Below are 18,824 nucleotides of genomic sequence, written 5' to 3'. Positions count from 1 at the left end.
CATTGTCTACTGACTTTGTAGCTGGTTCAAGAGCCTTCACAACGAGACGAAGCAAATCCACCTCCCACAAGCTGCCACTGGCTTTGGCTTTGCCACCTAGCCTTATCACCCGCTTTACCCGGACCTCAGGCGCTCAGGAGGAGGCTTAAACTCTGTGAGGCTTTCTCATGCAATTTTTCACTCTTTCCAGTTTTATTGGATAATTCGATACATCACATTTAAATTTATGAGAGTTAGGTTTATGTTTTCTGATTGCGAAATTGCTGGTATTAAATATGTCAGTCTGTTGGAGACACTCCAGGTAAATGTTAAGCATCAACTCCTCAGAGAGCCCAGACTGGGAGTACAAGGAAAATAGTCTTCCCTAGATGTTTGGACTAAAGCACTGGCTTTTAGCACTTTGGCTTTGTTTTGTGTGTCCACAGCACTGGTCACAGTCTCTAGCACATCGCGATCACTTAATGAATAACTATTGATTGATTGGGAGTGAAGCTGCCTGTCGGTGAAATGACAAAGTAGGTTAAGTTGATATTCAGGGCCCCCAAATTCTCTTCCTGCGTGCTCTCCTTTCTTTGACCCACTTCCTCAAGATTCATTACCATCTCTCCCTGATACCCTAACCAATAGCTCTTCATATTTTAATTTTTAGTATTTTTATTTCTGAATTTCTAAATTAGTACTTTGTACAGTTACTTTAGCTTAAAGTATTTTAAAGTAACCATATTTTCTAAGGTTCTTTTCTTGTTATTGATAACTACCCCTTCTGGTTTTTAATTCTTTGCCCTGCTTTAAAATTTTTCTTACCTTTTCCATTTGATTTTCTTTATTCCTTACATTTAGCTACCTATTTCTTCCCTTCTTTTGCTCCTCCCATTTAATCAGTTAATTCAAAATCCCTCATCTCTAACCCTTCAAATTCTTCAAAAAAATATTCTTTTGCAAAAATGATTAATTTTTTCCTATACCTTAGCATTCTTCCCTTAATGTGTATTTTTGTCTCAACCCTTGATTCTTGGTCTGTATGTATATTTATTTCTTCATTTTATGTTCCTCAAGAAATTAAAGCTTCAAAAATATTTAGTTTCAGTGTCCTTTTCAAACCAATTTTTTAATGTTATTTCCAATGTAGATCTTGCCTCCTTATCCCTCTCTTCTATTGTGCTTCAGTTTTAAAGTATCAGTTTTTAAGGGAGTAATGAGTACAGAAACATTGTCACAAGGTAGAAATTTACTGATGTCCCAAATCACTCAGTCCAATTCTATTCCTCATCTTCTTTGTGATCATTTTCATTTTCATTTGCCATGCAATGTCATCTTTGAGTCTTTGCCTTCTCACTCTTCTGGATTTCAGGAGCCTCAACAACTCTGATGTCTGTTCTCCTGAGGAAGGGTATGGACCACTCTCTCAAAAGAAATAGTTACCCCATGGCTCATGGTGTCCTCATGAACCAACCCACTGTAGACTGTGCAAATCACTTGTTATGGAATATATCTCTGTAGCACTCTTCACATGATCTGTCCCTCTCCTCTTTCATTCTCTCTCTCTTTGCTTCCCTTCTTATTCTCCTATGCCTTTTCTTCTTGAGAGATGACAGAACTCATTTTGACTTTGTTGTTTGCCATTAATTTGATCAGAGTCCATTAAATATCCCACTCCAACCTATATCTCCCCTCTACTCTTTTATATTCTTTCCCATCCTGAAATGTAATCTCTGGAGATATATTGATTCAGCCATAAGGTGTGTTATGGGTTTAGCCTCTAGCAGTGACATTTAGTTCTTTTTGATCCACAAATTCCTTTCAATAGAAAAATGTGTTGTGAGTATCTGGGCTTATTTTATGTAATAGTCATAAAGTTAGTTTAGATTTAATAATTGCTTATAAGCCCTCCAATGCCCCCAAAGCTCCAAATTAAATATTATATTATGTAGTTATGAAATTTATAATTTTGTTATATCTATAATTAAGAAGCCCTAAATAAAAAGTATAAAATGTATTAAATAACTATGAATATTTTATTTGGATGTTCTGTAAGAATTAGAAGAAAAAATGAGTGAGACTTCATATGCTTAATGTTATCTGCAAGACTTCATTTTAAATCTCTTTATTTTACAAATTTTGTTGAATATAAATGATATTTTAATATAGTTAGATGATGTAAGATGTTTTTCATAACATAATAGTCATATGTAAACTTAACTTCAATGTTAAACTTTTTCATTTGAAAAAAATTTGTGATATTTGGTTCAATAACAAACAAATACAATCATATTTGTTTTTGCATCAAGTTGATTTCTGGATTTTGATTTAAAATTAGAAAAAAGGCAAAATGCTCACTCACATAAATATGCAATGTAACAAATGCTGTATTCTAGGGGAAAAGGGGATGAAAGGAGTTGTAGCTTGGATTTCATCCAACTCACCAAACAGGTCTGCTGGTTTGGCTGACTGATGTTCTGCCCAGACAGTTCTTTCTAGCCTTTTTCCAAACTAAAAGCTCTTCTCTTCTGTTTTCTCTGCTTCATGGTTTATGTACCAACCTCAAAGAAATTTCACTTCTCCTAGATTTCCCATGCTTGAGATGACAAGGTCAATGTCTATCCCAGGCTCCCTGATGAGCTCAGAAGGGGAAGAAGGAAGGCCAGAGAAACATACTGTCCTTGGTTTATACTATGTGGTGCCTGGGTGGAAGTTCACATAAAGGCCAATATCTTTGAAACCTCGAGTAACTCAGAGTCTCTGCCTTCATACACATATCTCAGCTTAACAAATTTTCATGACATCTCTGGCAGTGGTGATATAATCTAGGTTATATTTAGTTTATAAGGACGGTTTGTTATGGGATGGGTAAGGGGAGCATGATTATTGGGAAATGACAACAATGGAAAAGAAGGAAGCATCAAATAAAACATGTTAAAAATGAAATAGAATGAAGAGATTGAACTAAGTGAGCTCTAGTCCCCTCCAATTCAAAATTTGTGATCCATGGTAATCTTAGAACAAGACTATATGATGTCTTACCATCTCAATTCTCTGGTGTTTCAACTCCCAGTTGATTATTTTCTGCTTAATCCTTTCAAAACCAAAGAGCATTCACTCTTCTTGAGAAAACAGAAGCACAATAAGGATCAATTACTTCTGCCTTCTCTGAATTCATCTGTTATTTCTTTTCCATCTACTCCCAGGCACAGCTCTATCCCTTCAATTCCATTTCCTCAATATGTCTCATATAGGTCCCTGTCTCCATTCTCACAGCCTCCATCTTATTTCAGGACCTTATGACATCTAACCTGGACAAGTGAGATCATGCTCTATCTGATCTCCCTCCTCTCAGTCTCTTCCCTTTCATCCATCCTCCACACAGCTGCCAAAACAATCTTCATAAAGCATCTTTTTGACACATGATCAAGGACAGATATAAAATGTTCTCTCTCATTTTTTTTTACTTTATTTTTTTGTTTTCAACATTCACTTCTACAAGATTTTGAGTTCTAAAAATTTTCCCCTCCTCCCTCTCCCACTCCCCAAGATCACATGTAATCTGATATAGGCTATACCTGAACAATCATATTAAAGATATTTCCACATTAGTCATTTTGTAAAGAAGAATTAGAACCAAAGGGAAAAACCACTAGAAAGGAAAAAAGCTTGAGTCTTTGGGTATCAAACAGTAGATTACTGCAGTCATTGACTACTGCAGTCATTGACGACTGTGTTTTGTGTACCTAACCTATTGCATTGATCCATCACTATTTCTTAGCTAACACTAAGTAGTTTTTGATGATTCTTGTTTATAATACAGTTTTACATCTGATAAAGCTAAGCAAACTTTCTTTGCATTTCTGTTCATTAATTCCTTTGATAGTCTGAACTTTTTATTCTTCCATATGAGTCAAATGTATAAGAATACAAGTCATTCTCCAATTGTTTAAGTATATGAACAGGCAGGTTTCAGATAAAGAAATTAGAGCTCTCCATATTCATTTGATAAAATGCTTAACATCACTATTGGTTAGAGAAATCAATAGGTACCATATCACTCTCATCAGATTGGCTAACATGACAAAACAGGAAAATGATAAATATTGGAGAAGATGTGAGAAAATTGGAACACTAATGCATTGTTAGTGGAGATGTGAATTCTGGAGGGCAATTTGGAGCTATGCCAAAAGAGCTATAAAATGACAGAAGAGACTGAGAGGAGGGAGATCAGATAGAGCATGATCTCACTTGTCCAGGTTAGATGTCATAAGGTCCTGAAATAAGATGGAGGCTGTGAGAATGGAGACAGGGACCTATATGAGACATATTGAGGAAATGGAATTGAAGGGATAGAGCTGTGCCTGGGAGTAGATGGAAAAGAGATAACAGATGAATTCAGAGAAGGCAGAAGTAATTGATCCTTATTGTGCTTCTGTTTTCTCAAGAAGAGTGAATGCTCTTTGGTTTTGAAAGGATTAAGCAGAAAATAATCAACTGGGAGTTGAAACACCAGAGAATTGAGATGGTAAGAAATCATATAGTCTTGTTCTAAGATCACCATGGATCACAAATTTTGAATTGGAGGGGACTAGAGCTCACTTTATTTTTTCTAGCTCCATAAAATAATTTTTTGTTACTTTGATTGATATGGCACTGAATAAGTAAATTAATTTAGGTCAAATTGTCATTTTTATTATATCAGCTCAGCCTACCCATGAATAACTGATACTTTTTCAATTATTTAGAGCTTTATTTGTGTGAAAAGTGTTTTGTAATTGTGTTCATGTAGTTTCTGAGTTTGTCTTGGCAGGTAGACTCCTAAATACTTTTTTTTCCTCTACAGTTACTTTAAATGGTTTTAGAAATGGGTCCTTTACCAGAGACACTGGTTGTAAAAATTGATTCCCAATTTTTTGCTCCCCTTCTAAACCTGGTTGCATTGGCTTTATGCAAAAAATTTTTAAATTTCATGTAACCAAAATTTTACATTTTGCATTTCATAATGTTCTCCATCTCTTGTTTGGTCATAAATTCTTCTCTTGTCCATAGATCTGGCTGGTAAACCATTTCTTGCTCTCCTGGATTGCTTATAGTATCACCTTTTAAGTCTCAATCATGTACCCATTTTGACTTTGTCTTGGTATATAGTATGCATAATTTCTTAGAGCTCTCTTACATTCCATCACGTTAGTGTGTCACAATTATTTTAGACAATGGTTCCAATGTGGTTTGGATTTCCTCTGCTAGGTCTCTATATTTTGAAAGGCTTTTGTTCCATGTAATTTGGGCATTATAAGTAATTTCTATGGTGTCATCTATCTTTTAAAAGAGTTTTCTATGAATAAATGTTATATTAGGTGGACTTTTGGGTCATAGTGACAATGAAATGCTTCTTGTACAGTGTATTTGTTGAATTTTCAATATTATTTCTGTTATAATAATTTTGCTTTCATTTTTTATATTATTAATATCTCATAACATTCATTCTTTTTGATGTGATTCAGAGAAAAATGATTCTGGGACAAATCATTATTACATTATTATCTTTTTAATAATAGGGAGTTTGTATTTGACCCTAGCACCAAGACTGAACCTCCAGAAGGTCTTCACTAGGGACTCCGCACAATCAGACCCATTCTTTTGGAATATCCCTTTGGCAACTCTGGGGAGTGAGAGAAGAGAGGTTGAAAGCAAGGACACCAACCAGAAGGCTATTGTAGTAGTCCAGGCAAGACATGACCTCTGGGGCTTCTTCCATCCCTGAGATACTACGATTTTCATCAGATAAACATTTAAATATTAGAACAAACCCTGCAAAAGGAAAGTCTGCCTGGAAACTAGTGATGTGCTTCATTCCTAATGCTAATTGGTTTTCTAATCTCTGATATTTCCCAACCCTGGATCAGACAAGAGAGTCTGTAAATTCGCAGTCTGGAAGATATGGGGAGGATGTAGTTCCCATGAAGCGAGGGCCATTCTGACTGTTATATCTCTCTGGATCTCTTAGCCTCATCTTGTCTTGAGGATGGTGTGTGTCTTCTTCCCCCAGGGTATCTGGATGGAGGTTCTGACACTGCTGGTGCTGAATGCTCAGGTGACTGTAGGCAGACATGCCCCAGGTAAGTACAAAGCAACAGCTCCCCAGAGAGCCCAGGTAGGGGCCCAAGGGTTGTATTTTTCTTCCCTGTAGGCCCAGATCAAAGAAAAGACTTGGGCCAGGAGGGTCCTCAGATACATGGGCAGTAGGGGAAACTGGTTTTTAGGCTCCCCTCAACTCTTTTGACCTTTGCTAACTTTTCCATTTTTACTCAGTGTTCAGTGACTTCTTAAACTCCCTTGACCTTCAACCCCTTCTCCAATGGCCAAGAAGGCCCATCTCATTGGATAGCAGAATACTGGGGGTGTAGGAATATAAAGTATAAGAAGAGTGGAAAAGTAGGAGAGGGGCAGGTTGTGAAGAGCCTTGAAAACTAAGCAGAAGATTTTATATTTGATCCTGGAGATGATAGGGAGTCACTGGAGCTTTTTGAGTAGGGGATGACACGGTAAGGGAGCTCCAGTCAGTTTGTCAATGTTAACAGACACCTACTGTCTGCCAGGCACAGTGTTAATGCTAAAGACAGAAAGAAAGCCAAAGGACAATTCCTGTCCTTAAGAGATCAGTTTAATGAAGGAGACAATATGTAAACAACTCTGTAGAAATAAGACATATACAGGATAAATGGAACAAAATCAACAGAGGAAGGGCATTAACATTAAGGGGCATCAGAAAAGATGGAGAAGGGGGGATTTGAGCTGGTCTTTGAAGTAAACCAAAGAAATTAGGAGGCAGAGATGAGGAAGAAGAGTATTCTAAGCATGAGGGACAGCCAGAGAGTGCCCAGAGTAGGGAGATGGAGAAATTTATGGAGGGAAGAACAAGAAGGCCGATGTTACAGGACAGCAGAGTACTGGGGGCCTGGGAACATAAAGTGTAAGAAGGCTGGAAAAGTAGGAGGGGACCATGTTGTGAAGGGCTTGAAAAACAAGCAGAGGATTTTATATTTGATCCTGGAAGTGACAGAGAGTCACTGGAGCTTTCTGAATAGGAGATGACATGGTCAGAGCTATCAAGGTCTCCTACCACTGTTTAAACTTTTTCATCCTACTAAACACCTTCACAGAGTCTGCTTAAGTAAGTGGAAAGGCTTCAGTTTGGTTGTTATTGGTAGACTTTCCTGGATTAATTTCCCAAGTATGACTTCAAGGCCATGAAGCTGGAGTTTGGGACCTCTACTGGTTTTCATGAATAACATTATGATGGAGGAGGGGAAGGTTTCCCCATCCATTCCTTGGAGGCAGGTTAGAAGCAGATACTGGCTGGAGAGACCAGGGAGATTAACCCAGATTGGCTTTTCTCCTGTTGATAATCCCTTGTTAATGGGCTAAAAAAAGGTGTAGATCCAATGTTCCCCAATCCCCCACTTCCTGGATCAGTCAGGGCTTGCTCTTTCTACACCGCCCCCCACCCCCCCACCTACCAATGCCATCTCTTTACACTGCTATTGCTCTCTCTGAAGGGATGCTCTGGATCAAGGGGCCTCTTTCATGACCCAGCAGGGATGTGAGAGTTTTTGTCCTTGTCAGGGAGGGAACCCGCTGGAATGGGACAAAATACACTTCCAGTTAGTGTAAGTATTGTAGTGAAGCAAATAAAAGTCCCTTTGGCACACTCTGTATTATTGCCCCTGCAGCCTGGTCTAGCCCCTGTCATGGCCAATCACAGTCACTTTGGGATCCTAACCTCATCTACAGCCATCCTTCAGGATCTGTCCCACTTATGAACTTTGTCAACTGCACTGCCTCTGGGAGGAGAATATGCCATGTGTAACACCCATTATCTGTGACTGGGAAAGAGAGAAGGGGCCTTCTAGAGACAGAGCACAGGAAACCCAAGGGCAGGGTGATGGCTGCTTGACTCAGCTGACAACTCCAGGAACATCCTGGAATCAGTCATGAGTATACTGAGCAGGTGATGCTCCCGTGTGGACAATCATCCAAACTACACAGTATGTAAGTAGTCTCCCAGCTAAAAGTTAGTCACACTTTTATTAAGCACTGACTGTGTGCCAGACACTGTATTAATTACTGGTAACAAAAAGAAATATAAAAGTTCCTGCAGATGACAACATGCAAACAACTGTGTACAAACAAATTACACTTAGGATAGTTTGGAAATAATTAACAAGAGAGAAAGCACTAGAATTAAGGGGAAGTAGGAAAGGCTTCCTGTAGAAGATGTGATTTTAATTGCAATTTGAAGGAAACCAGGAAAGTCACAAGTCAGGGATGAGGAGGGAGAATTCCAGACCTGGGAACAGCCAGAGGAAATGCCCAGAGTTGGGAGATGGAGTGTCTAGTAAAAGAGATAGCAGGGAAGCCAGTGTCACTGGATCACAGAGTACATGGGTGGAGGAGGAGGGAGTCAGGAGTAAGGAGACTGAAAACATAGGTGAAGCCAATGTGGAGAGGGCCTTAAAAGCCAAACAGGATTTCAAAATTTCATTCTAGAGGTGAAATTGGACTGTATTGAGCTGGTGGGTGACATGGCCAGATCTGTGCCTTAGAAAGATCCATTTGACAGCAGAATGGAGGATATACCAGAATGGGGAGAGACTAGAGGCAGGCAGACCCCTCAGAAAGCTATTTCAACAGTGCAAGTAGAAGGTAGTGAGGGTCTGCATCAGGGCCACTGCATCATGGGGTATGTTCAAGAGGCTACAAAGATAAAATTGCCAAGTTTTGGCAACAAAGTCAATATAGGTGATGCACATGAGGATAACACTGAATTTGTGAACCTGGGTGACTGGGAAGATGGTGGTACCCCAACAGCAACAGGAAGAGAAACCATGTTTGTAGGAGCATGAGCACAGAAAAGGGCAAGCACAAGGAGGAACTAAGGGATTATCAATAGACTTTGGCTTGGGCTGAGGTTTCATTTGGGAAAAAGTGGAAAAGGAGACTAGAAGGAGTTTTGCCTGTGTGTGATTCCCTCAAAGACTCTCCATATCTGCACAGAATTCCAAGAGTTGCACGTTAGGGATCATTTGGCCCAACTCTCTCATTTTACACATGAGGATACTGAGGCCCCCAAATTAGTGACTTAGCTAAAGTGACACAGTAGAAATTTCCAAGCTGATGTGGTTAGTATGGCAAGGTGTTATATTAGTGTATATGAGAATTTTTGAGGATTAAAGGGTTTTAAGATGGGTGGTCATGGTGTGATTGGAAAAGTGGGGGCAGAGAGGAGATAATGGAGAGGAAGAATCGGTAAAGTTTTCTGACTTGTCTGTGGGAGGTGAGGGAAAGAGAGATACCAAATGACTCCAAGTTATCTAGAGTTGGTGTAGGGCCAAATGGTGATGACATTAATACAAATTAGGAAGTCAGGAGGAAGATTTCATTTCAGGGACAAGATTATGACTTTTACATATTCAGTTTGAAGTGCTTGGGAAAACTTGATGGAGATGTTTGACAGGAAATGAGACTGTTAGAAAGCATGGAACAAGATCAAGATTTAGGAGGCATCTATAGAAAGGAAGAAATGAAGTGGTGAGAATGAATAGGTGTTTAAGAGAGAGGGTATTGGGAGAGGAAAATAGAGGCTGGTGACTTTGGTCATGAATATGTTTAGTGATTGAGAAGAAGTAGAGTTAGCTTAGGAGAGAGGCAGGTAATGGAAAAGTAAGAAAAAAGTGAGGATGGTAAGGTGCCATAGAAGCCTATGGAAGGGAAGATTTCAAGGAGGTGACCATCAGTGCCAAAGGCTGCAGTGACAGTGACAGAAATATAATAAAGCTGCCCCCAGTTTCAATATTCTAACCTTCTTATGGACCACACTGAACAGTATGCCCACTGTCCCTAGCTAGCCACTATCCCCAGATCAAGTCCATATATTTGAATGGGTTTGTTCTTTTTGTACCCAACCAGAATCACATCATCCATTTAACCCAAGACTGGACCGCAATACCTAACCGTCCATCTTGATCAGACAGGACCACAATAGCTAGCCAATATGAAGCAGCATGACTAGGATATTTGACCATTGAGCCATGGAAGGGACACCCTGCCCTATTACCTAATTTCTTAAGAAACCCTTCCTGTCTTTGTAATATCCATCATATTGCTACATTATATGTAAATTTTGATTGTGTAACCAGCATCATTTAGTCTACAAAACTGTCTGTCTTATCTTACTGAAACTGTAAGTTCCTCTAAGAAACTTAGTCACTCACCAGAGCATGAAACCTCAAATCCACAATAAATCTCTAACTGGCTTGGAGTCAGCTTGAGTCTTTGAAATTCTTTGAGACATCCCATTGTATCACAACCTGACTTCATCCACAAAAGGATGAGCCTGGAGGCAAAATTATTATAATTTGTTGAAGGAGGTAAATGGAGGGACTGTTGCTTCTAAAGTTTTAGCAATCATCTGGCTTCTCAAATCAAAAATTGTGCTCAGGAAGAACTTCTGCTCTGGGGCCCTGCTGTCTTGATTGGTGACTAAATCCTCAGTGCTGTTGTTCAGACATTTCAGTCATATTGATACTTGATGACTCTCTGGGGTTTTCTTGGCAAAGATACTGCAGTGGTTTGCCATTTCCTTTTCCAGCTCATTTTACCAATGAAGGCAACTGAGGCAAAAGGGTTCAGTGACTTACCCAGGGTCACACAGCTAAGTGTCTGAGGCTGCATTTGAAACCCCATCATCCTGATTCCAAGCCCAGTGCTCTCACCACTGCACTACCTAGCATTTCAGAAAAGATCCTATCATGCTTTACTTAATTACTCCCCCCTCCCACTTGACCCAAAGTAAAATTTGGATTCCAGAACTGCGACAAAATTGACTTTTCCATTGTTCCTGGATGAGCTGTGTCCATCTACTCCTCTGTGGTTCCACGCGTAAGTTTCAGCCCAGCATCCCTCCCTGGCCACCACTGCCCTCTATTCTTCTTCCCCTTAGAATGCCTGCTCCTTCACAGTGGGGATTGTCTTCACTTGTGTATTTGTATTCTCAATGCTTAGCATATAGTTGGTGATTAATAATGTTTTTTCATTCATTAATTCAAGAATAGTATTATTAACCTAGTTTACTGTCTTTTAAGTGAGAGAACTTTGGATATAGATGAATATTTAGAGGGATTTAAAGGAATTACAGAAATAGGATGTAATCTAGCGAGGGACAAGAGAATCAAGGGAAGGACAGTTCCTTATACTGAATACGTGTCTCTATTTCAGTACTCATACTCAATTGGATCTATGACCTCATTGATTCAAAAGTTCCTTCTAAGGTACTCAACTCATCCATGCCTGCCCATTCTAAGTGACTCTTGTCTGTACAGCACATCTCCAAGCCCTTTTCAGTATGGAGGGTAATATTGATCTGATTATTGTCCCCTGATCAAAGGGGAGAGAGGGCAGTGACCTCTAGGGTTATGGAAGCGTGTTGAACGTCTGTCACCTGCCCTGCTCTCAGAAGAGGCACTGGACAGGGGGATATAAAGACATGCTGGAGGGATTAGGATCAGAGCAGGGGGTGAAGAGGACTTGGGGTGGTTGTTGGATAAACCGTCCTGGCAGTGTTTGCACCAGGCTGGATGTAGTTGAGAGGTAGTTACGACGCCTCAGACAAACTGTACCAGTCTGGGAACCTAAAGGTCTGAGATTAGGAGTGAGGAATCTGCCGCCTCGAAGCCACTTGTGGTCCTCTAGGTCCTCAAGTGCAGTCCTTTGACTGAATCCAAACTTCACAGAACAATTCAAAAGGCCACATTTGAGGGCGTAGGCTTCCCATCCTGGTCTGGGTTCAAGCTTCCATTCCAGATATGCAGGGTGATCTCAGTCACTTGCCTTCTCCGGGCCTCAGAGCGGGTGGGGCTGAGCAGCTGCAGGAAGGGCAGGGGTTGTTGGCCACATTCTCCTTGGTTAGGCCCAAGTTGTGGCCACCGATTAGAGGGCGAAGTGTCCGTCAACGCTGACCCTCCTCCTGTGTCTCCCTAGAGCACTTCACCGTGCAGGTGAAGGGCGAATGTTACTTTGTGAACGGCACTGAGCACGTGCGGTTTGTGATGAGGGGCATCTACAACCGGGAGGAGTATGTGCGCTTCGACAGCGACGTGGGGGAGTTTGTGGCAATGACGCCGCTGGGGCGCCTCACGGCGGAGTTTGGTAACAGCCAGAAGGAGTTCATGGACCACTTACGGGAGGCGGTGGACACTTACTGCAGGCACAACTACGAGGGGATCGAGCTCTTCACAGTGCCCAGGAGCGGTGAGTGCACGCCCAGGGGATGGGAGGGAGGACCAGGGGAGCCCAACAGGGACACGGAGAGAGAGCGCGCTGGGGAGGGGGCAGAGCAGGGAGGTAAGAGAAAAGAAGGGAGGGAGCGCAGGGAGAGGGGAGGCTGTGATGGGAGGGAGCAGGTGGGGGGTCACAGGAGCAGATGAAGGGACAGGGACCCCCAGAGCAGGGGAGAGACAAGAGGGAACAGGGATGAAGGGAGGGGAGATAATGGATTGAGAGTGAGGAGGAAGGGAGAGGACCACCAGAAGAGGATTGCTGGGATGGAGGGAGAAAGGAGGAATGAGAGGGAGAAGAGGTTGGGAAGTGACAGAGTGAGAAAAAAGGCAACAGAGACGATGGGGATGAATTAGATGAGTGAAGGGGGCAAGGGGAGTAAGAAGAGAGGAGAAGAAAGGGGAGAGTAAATGGAGGAGAAGGAAAGCAGGGAGAGAGTGAATGAGGAGATGTGCTGGAGAGGGAAGAGGAAAGAAACCCTCTTGTACCGGCATGGATTTTGTTTCCTTGAGTCCTTTTTTCACAGTCAAATTCAGGTGGTTTTAGTTCCTCCAGTTTTAATGGTGATAAATTGCATTGGAACAAGCCCCAAATGCTTTACCAATAAATAAATCAGATTTATAAGATGCTAAAATGGTTAATAGGCACCTAGGTATGGCGGTGGAAAGAGTGCCAAATCTGGAGTCAGGAAGACTCATTTTCCTCAGTTCAAAGCTAGTCTCAGAAATTTCCTAGCTTTGTGACCCTGGGCAAGTCACTTGATCTTGTTTGCCTAAATTCCTTATCTCTAATTTGAGTTGGAGAAGGAAATGGCAAACCACTCCACTATTTTTGCCAAGGAAACCCCAAATACGGTAACAAGGAGTTGGACATGACTGAAAAATAACAAAATTTAACATAAAATATATATGTATACATGTATATGTATACATATATACATGAATACAAAATTAAACTCCCAGATCTTGAGTGCTCAGGTGTCATGAACTTTTTAATATCTTAAATAAAACTACTTTTTTTATCCCTGTAACTAAGCTCAGCAGAGGCTTCCCATCCTCTGCCCTCTTCTGTCTTAACCACTTTCCCTCTCTCCTTTTCCCTTTTCAGCCTTCTCTGATAACACAAACTGTCACAACTGAGGCCTCATCACTGAAATTTTCTTTCTCCAGAGACAAGATGTATTTCTGCTTCTCTCAGGGCTCCTGGACTCTGGATCAGGATGCTCAAGTTTCTACTGGGTCTAGACTCTGTCCACAATTCCCTTAGTTCAAAATTTCTTCAGTGGCTTGATAGCATCTCTTAATATTTTATCAGAAAATCTTTCTTAAAAATAGTTTGTTATCTACATCTGTGATCTGCTTTTGGAAATAATCCATTACAAAATATCCATTTATAATAAGAAAACTTGCCTGCTAATTCTTGCCATAGCACTAAATCCTGATGGGCTGGGATTGTGATAATTCAGCACCATGAACTTCTGGGCCTACTTCCTGCTGGTTCATATTTCTTCTCTTAAGGGGAGCTTAAATATCTACCAAGATGCTCATGTCTGGCCCTGGGGAGAAGAGGAGACCTGAACCTGGTTACGAATCAGGTGACAGAGATCGGGGCTGGACTAGGAACACCTGCTCTGGCTCTTTCACTTAAAGTCTTTCTTCTTTCTTCTAGTTCAGCCTGAGGTGACTATGTATCCATCAAAGCTGGCTCCCCTGGGACACCACAACCTGCTTGTCTGCTCTGTCACTGGTTTCTATCCTGGGGACATTGAGGTCAAGTGGTTCCTGAATGGGCAAGAGGAGACAGCTGGGGTTGTGTCCACAGGCTTGATCAGCAATGGAGACTGGACTTACCAGATCCTGGTGATGCTGGAAATGACCCCCAAGCATGGAGATATCTATACCTGCCAAGTGGAGCACTCCAGCCTTCGGAGACCTATTATTTTTGACTGGAGTGAGATAGAGCTCCCTCACCCTCCTGTTCTAACATTTCTCAGGACATGGAGCTAGCTCTGAGATCCCCTCAGTGTGTGTCCTGTGCCCTCTTTTCTTCTGTCTATGGCTAATACAAACTGTACCCTCTTTCCCAGCCCAGCCCAGCTTCCTAATGGCCATGCTGAACTAAGAGCTATTGAGACCTAGAACAGCCTCCTCATTGGAGCCAGCCCTGGGAGTTGGCCTCCCTCTGGGACTCTGTGATCAGCCTGTAGTGGGGGAGGTAGGCTTTGAGGAAGATTGATGTCAGTGTCCCATGGTGAGCTTTTACTTCCTGAGTCCTGAAAGGCCTTTTCTACATCCATTCCTTCCTTTCCTAGATAGGATTTAGTCATCTTCTCAGGCTCCTCATGTGGGGCTGGCTCCTGGAGTGAAAGTTTTGATCCTTGGTGTCTTTTCTCCCCAGAAGCACAGTCTGAATCTGCCCAGAGTAAGATGCTGAGTGGAGTTGGTGTTCTTGTGCTGGGGTTGATCTTCTTTGGGGTTGGCCTCATCGTCCACAAGAGGAGTCAGAAAGGTGAGATAGTCTGGGCAAAGCCCTGAAGTCCCCTCCTATACATGATCTTCTCCAGGACAGAGAGGATACTTGATTGTGCCAGAAAGATGGCCCAGGTCTGGCCCCGGCTTCAGTTCTTCCTCCCCAGGAAGAAAGGTGTTGAAGAGCTCAGATCCCAGGGCTCCAGGGTCTTGAATATCCCATATTCACTAGGAGAGCCATTCTTGGGAGTGATCTCAGATTCCATCCTTCACACATTCCCCCTGCCATTTTCTTCCCCAACCCCTCTTCCCCACACAGTTGTAGCTGGAGATAAAGCATGGATTAAGTGCTTCCTCTGTGGTGTCAAGTACTGGGCTAAGCAGTGGCAGGAGCCCCCTGTCCCACAGTGCTCAGAACCCTGGTGCCCTTTGCTTCTGTTCCTCTAGGATTTACAAGGATTTGTCTGTCTGTCTCTCTTCCTTCCCCAGGAAATCCTTCCCCGCAACCAATAGGTAAGATCCTTGTACCCAGGTGGGATCAGGATTCTCACAGCTACATGAGTCTGCCTGGTGGGGCCTGAAGCTAAGAAGAGACTTGGGAGCCCTTAGTGGGAAGAAGTGGTTCTATTTCTGAGTTCAGACCCCCATGTAAACTCTTCTGTGACTGTTCTGTGTCCTCTGCAGGGCTCCTGAGCTGATCCTTGAACCTGTGTCCTCTGGAACTGTTGGTCCCCAAGCCTCCCTCTCACATTTGGAGGCCCTTGCTTGAGCCCAGGTCTCTAAGAGATTAGCTCTACTGAATACTTTATTCCTTGTTATCTTTGATTCTGTTTGATCTCTTTGGCATTTCCCCAGCAATTTCAGAGACCATTTCCATCCTCCTTTGTTCCTGCCCAGGGTTTTACCCATTTTAATTCCTTGAGCCTAATAAATGAGAAGATTGAGAAGCAAGTGGTGCTTGGTGTCACAGACAGAAAGGGATGGGAGCAGAGGGAGGAAACTTCAGCATTTGGGATTTGTAGAATCTGTCAAAGTGTGAAATGCCTCCAGACATGCAGATTGCAATCTACATCTTTTCATCCTGGGCTCCTCTTGTCCATTTACTTCCATAATTCCTACAGAAGTTGGTTAATCAACATGCTGGTGGCCCTCCTGTACATTTCTTTATGTTACATAGAGACCACTACTCTCACAGACTATGTGCCCAGAAATCCTTAGCTTTCCCATGTGATGGGCCCCCCTCATTCTGGTGATCCATCTCTCTGATGACTCTAATGTCACTTATGCTCAGTTCTTCTTTGATAATATACTGTAGCCTGTGCTTGCCTATCATTAATTTTAGTAATACATTTTGTGTTTATGTTATATTCATTGCTTAATACCCTACCCCCATTGGCCTTCCCTCATGACAAGTTTTACTCAAGATTTCCATAGTAACTCTCACCTTGATCACATATATCTAACAATATATGCGGCAATATATACCCATAATCTCCCTACTTCTTCCATAAGTGTCTATTTCCTCTTCTCTGTGGCCAAGTTTGGTAACTATAATTACATAATATTTAGCCTCATCCCCCCTCTTTTTTTTGTAGTTTTGGGTGTTTCTTTTCTTGTTCTGCTTACAGAATTCTCTATCAGTTCATTTGTCTTCCCAAGTTTCTTTGAATTTCTCATGTTTTTGTTTCTTCTGTGCAACATAAATCCATTATGTTCATGTGCCATGATTTCCTTAGTCCTTGCTCAGTTAGTGGGCACCTCCTTTGCTACCAAAAAGTATTGCTATGAATATATATATAATATAAATATATGTGTGTATATACATATATATATTCTTATCTGAGATTTTTTCCCACCTTTTACACCATTGGCATATATGTTAAACAGTAGGATCTCAGCATCAAAGAGTATGAAGCTTGTGACAGCTTTGCTCATGATTCCAGATGGGTTTTCATCATTGTTGGACCAGTTCACAGCTCCACAAATAGAGTATCAGTTTGTCTGTCTTTGTGTAGTCCTTCCCACGTTAACTATTTTCACATTTTGTTACCTTGGAAGATTTGCTGGAAAAGAGGTTTAACCTCAAGAGTTGTTTTAATTTCCATTTTTCTTATTGTTAGTGATTTGGAGCAAACTTTTTCTCTGACCACTTACATCCTAGCAAAGGCTCTTGACCATATAGATTTGTGTTCATTCCCTACATAATAGACCTTTATCAGAGAAGTTTGATGCAAAGACATTTTCCCTTAACAAATAATTTAGCTGTTGCTCTTGTCATGCAAAGGTTTCTCAATTTTGGGCAATCAAAATTGTTTTTTTCCTCTAGATTTCTTCTAAGTCTTATTTAATTAACAATTCTCCCCTTAGCCATAGTTATGAAATCTACTTTCAGCTATTTCCGCGACCTTTTTTTAGAAGTTTGTTAGCATTGTATTAGTTATAGTAACTGAGCCTTAACCAAGATCCCCCCTGAATTAATGCTATTTGGAGTAAAGAGAAGGAAATTAATTTTTTTAAAAATTACCAAACCAAATCATTTACCCACAATGTTTAGCAGGAAATGCTTTTATGAGTGAATTTTTGTGGTCTGTTCATTTCCATGCAAGGTGTGGGGCTGCCCAGAACTTACCTTTTCCTAATGAAGTTTATGGAAAGCTGTTCTTGACCAGCAGCAGAAGTGTCAGGATAGGTGGAAATGGGGATGCTGGGCCTCTTCTGCTCTGCATCCAAGTTGGTCTCTTCTCCCTCTTTGGAGAGTGCAGAAGCCTGTCAGTGTCAGAGCAGTAAATGGGAGCTGGGGAGATGCAGGGAAAAAGGCAACTCCCTAACAGGCTGGTGAAGAATGAGACACCCAAGGTTGCTCAGCTACTTTTCCTTTTTGTACAGAAACGATGGCATGTCTCAGAGATATTTAAGTTGTCAGGTTCCTGTAGATTCTAATCCACTGAAATGTTTATCATCCTTATCTCCACTAATGAACATTTGAAAGGATGCAGACATTTGTTATTGTTTCTAGCATCTAGGCTGCCAAACTCCTTTATTTGGGCTGATAGGAATCTTAGATAAAAAAAATCATCATTTATGGAAACAAAGATTTTAGGAATTTAGGGATAGATGATAATGGAGGAGAAAGTGGTAAATCACACAGGGAAGCAAGTAACTAAATACAGGGAGCAGGTGAATTACAAGAGAATTCTCTTTAATCTCTATGTAAACTGTCCATTTCCAAAGTAGTTGCAACTCTGGCATATTCTTTGGTGAGAGAGCAATAGATCATGGGGTCCAAGACTTCAGTGTTTCCTTTGATACATTTTCTAGCAATCAGTGCCCTTTGATTATTGATCTGGAGGTGGAACATGCCTCTGAAGCCATCTGGCCTAGACCCTTTCTTTTATAGATGAGGAAAGTGAGGCCCCATGAGATCACTCAAATCAGATGAAGAAACATTGGTTAAGTGCCTTCTGTATGCCAGGCCCTGGGCTAAATTCAGAGCATGAAGAAAGGCAGAAGCTGGTCCTTACTTTGAAGGAGCTCATTCATGGAATAAAAGTTAAACAGGATTTTATTTTTATTTCTCTATGTATTAGGAAGTTAATGAAGTTAGTTGAATAAGAGAATTAGCGTGGTCATACTTGCACTTTAGAATGAACAACTGGTCATTTGAACAGAGAATGGCCTAGAGTTGGGGGAGAGTTGGGGGAGACTTTGAGGCAGGGAGACCCTTCAGTAGGCTATTACAATAGTTCTAGTGTGAGGTGATGAAGGCCTGGGCCTGGGGCATTACAGTGTTAGAGGAAAGAGGAGGGCGGAGATGAGAGGTATCACCAAGGCAGGAATGACAGGACTTGACAACTGATGAGATATGGGATATAAAGAGTCAAGACTTACAAGGATGTGAGTGTGTGTGACTGGGAGATTGGTGATACCTTCCAGAGTCATTGAAAAGTGAGGGTGGTGGGAGTTTGCAGGTGGGATAAAAGTAGTAAGCTCTTTTTTTGACATGTTGGCTTTAAGATATCTAGAATACATTCATTTTAG

General features: G+C 41.5%; 1 protein-coding gene across 2 annotated transcripts; it reads left to right on the top strand.

The window, feature by feature from the left end:
• The first annotated feature begins 5,894 nt into the window (after positions 1-5,894).
• Positions 5,895-15,737, top strand: LOC140526168 (DLA class II histocompatibility antigen, DR-1 beta chain-like). Of its 2 annotated transcripts, none has more exons than XM_072642151.1 (6): positions 5,895-6,101; positions 12,022-12,291; positions 13,987-14,268; positions 14,716-14,826; positions 15,276-15,299; positions 15,471-15,737. In XM_072642151.1, the coding sequence occupies exons 1-6, from the start codon at positions 6,008-6,010 to the stop codon at positions 15,482-15,484; spliced, it is 795 nt and encodes a 264-aa protein (XP_072498252.1). In that variant the 5' UTR covers positions 5,895-6,007; the 3' UTR covers positions 15,485-15,737. The 2 variants fall into 2 exon arrangements, with proteins under 2 accessions (XP_072498252.1, XP_072498251.1); XM_072642150.1 differs by having other exon boundaries at positions 5,923-6,101; positions 15,234-15,299.
• Positions 15,738-18,824: the final 3,087 nt, after the last annotated feature.

The sequence above is a fragment of the Notamacropus eugenii genome, chromosome 2 (genome assembly GCF_028372415.1).
Source record: "Notamacropus eugenii isolate mMacEug1 chromosome 2, mMacEug1.pri_v2, whole genome shotgun sequence".
Classification (NCBI taxonomy): domain Eukaryota; kingdom Metazoa; phylum Chordata; class Mammalia; order Diprotodontia; family Macropodidae; genus Notamacropus; species Notamacropus eugenii.
This window is presented reverse-complemented; position numbering and strand designations above follow the sequence as displayed.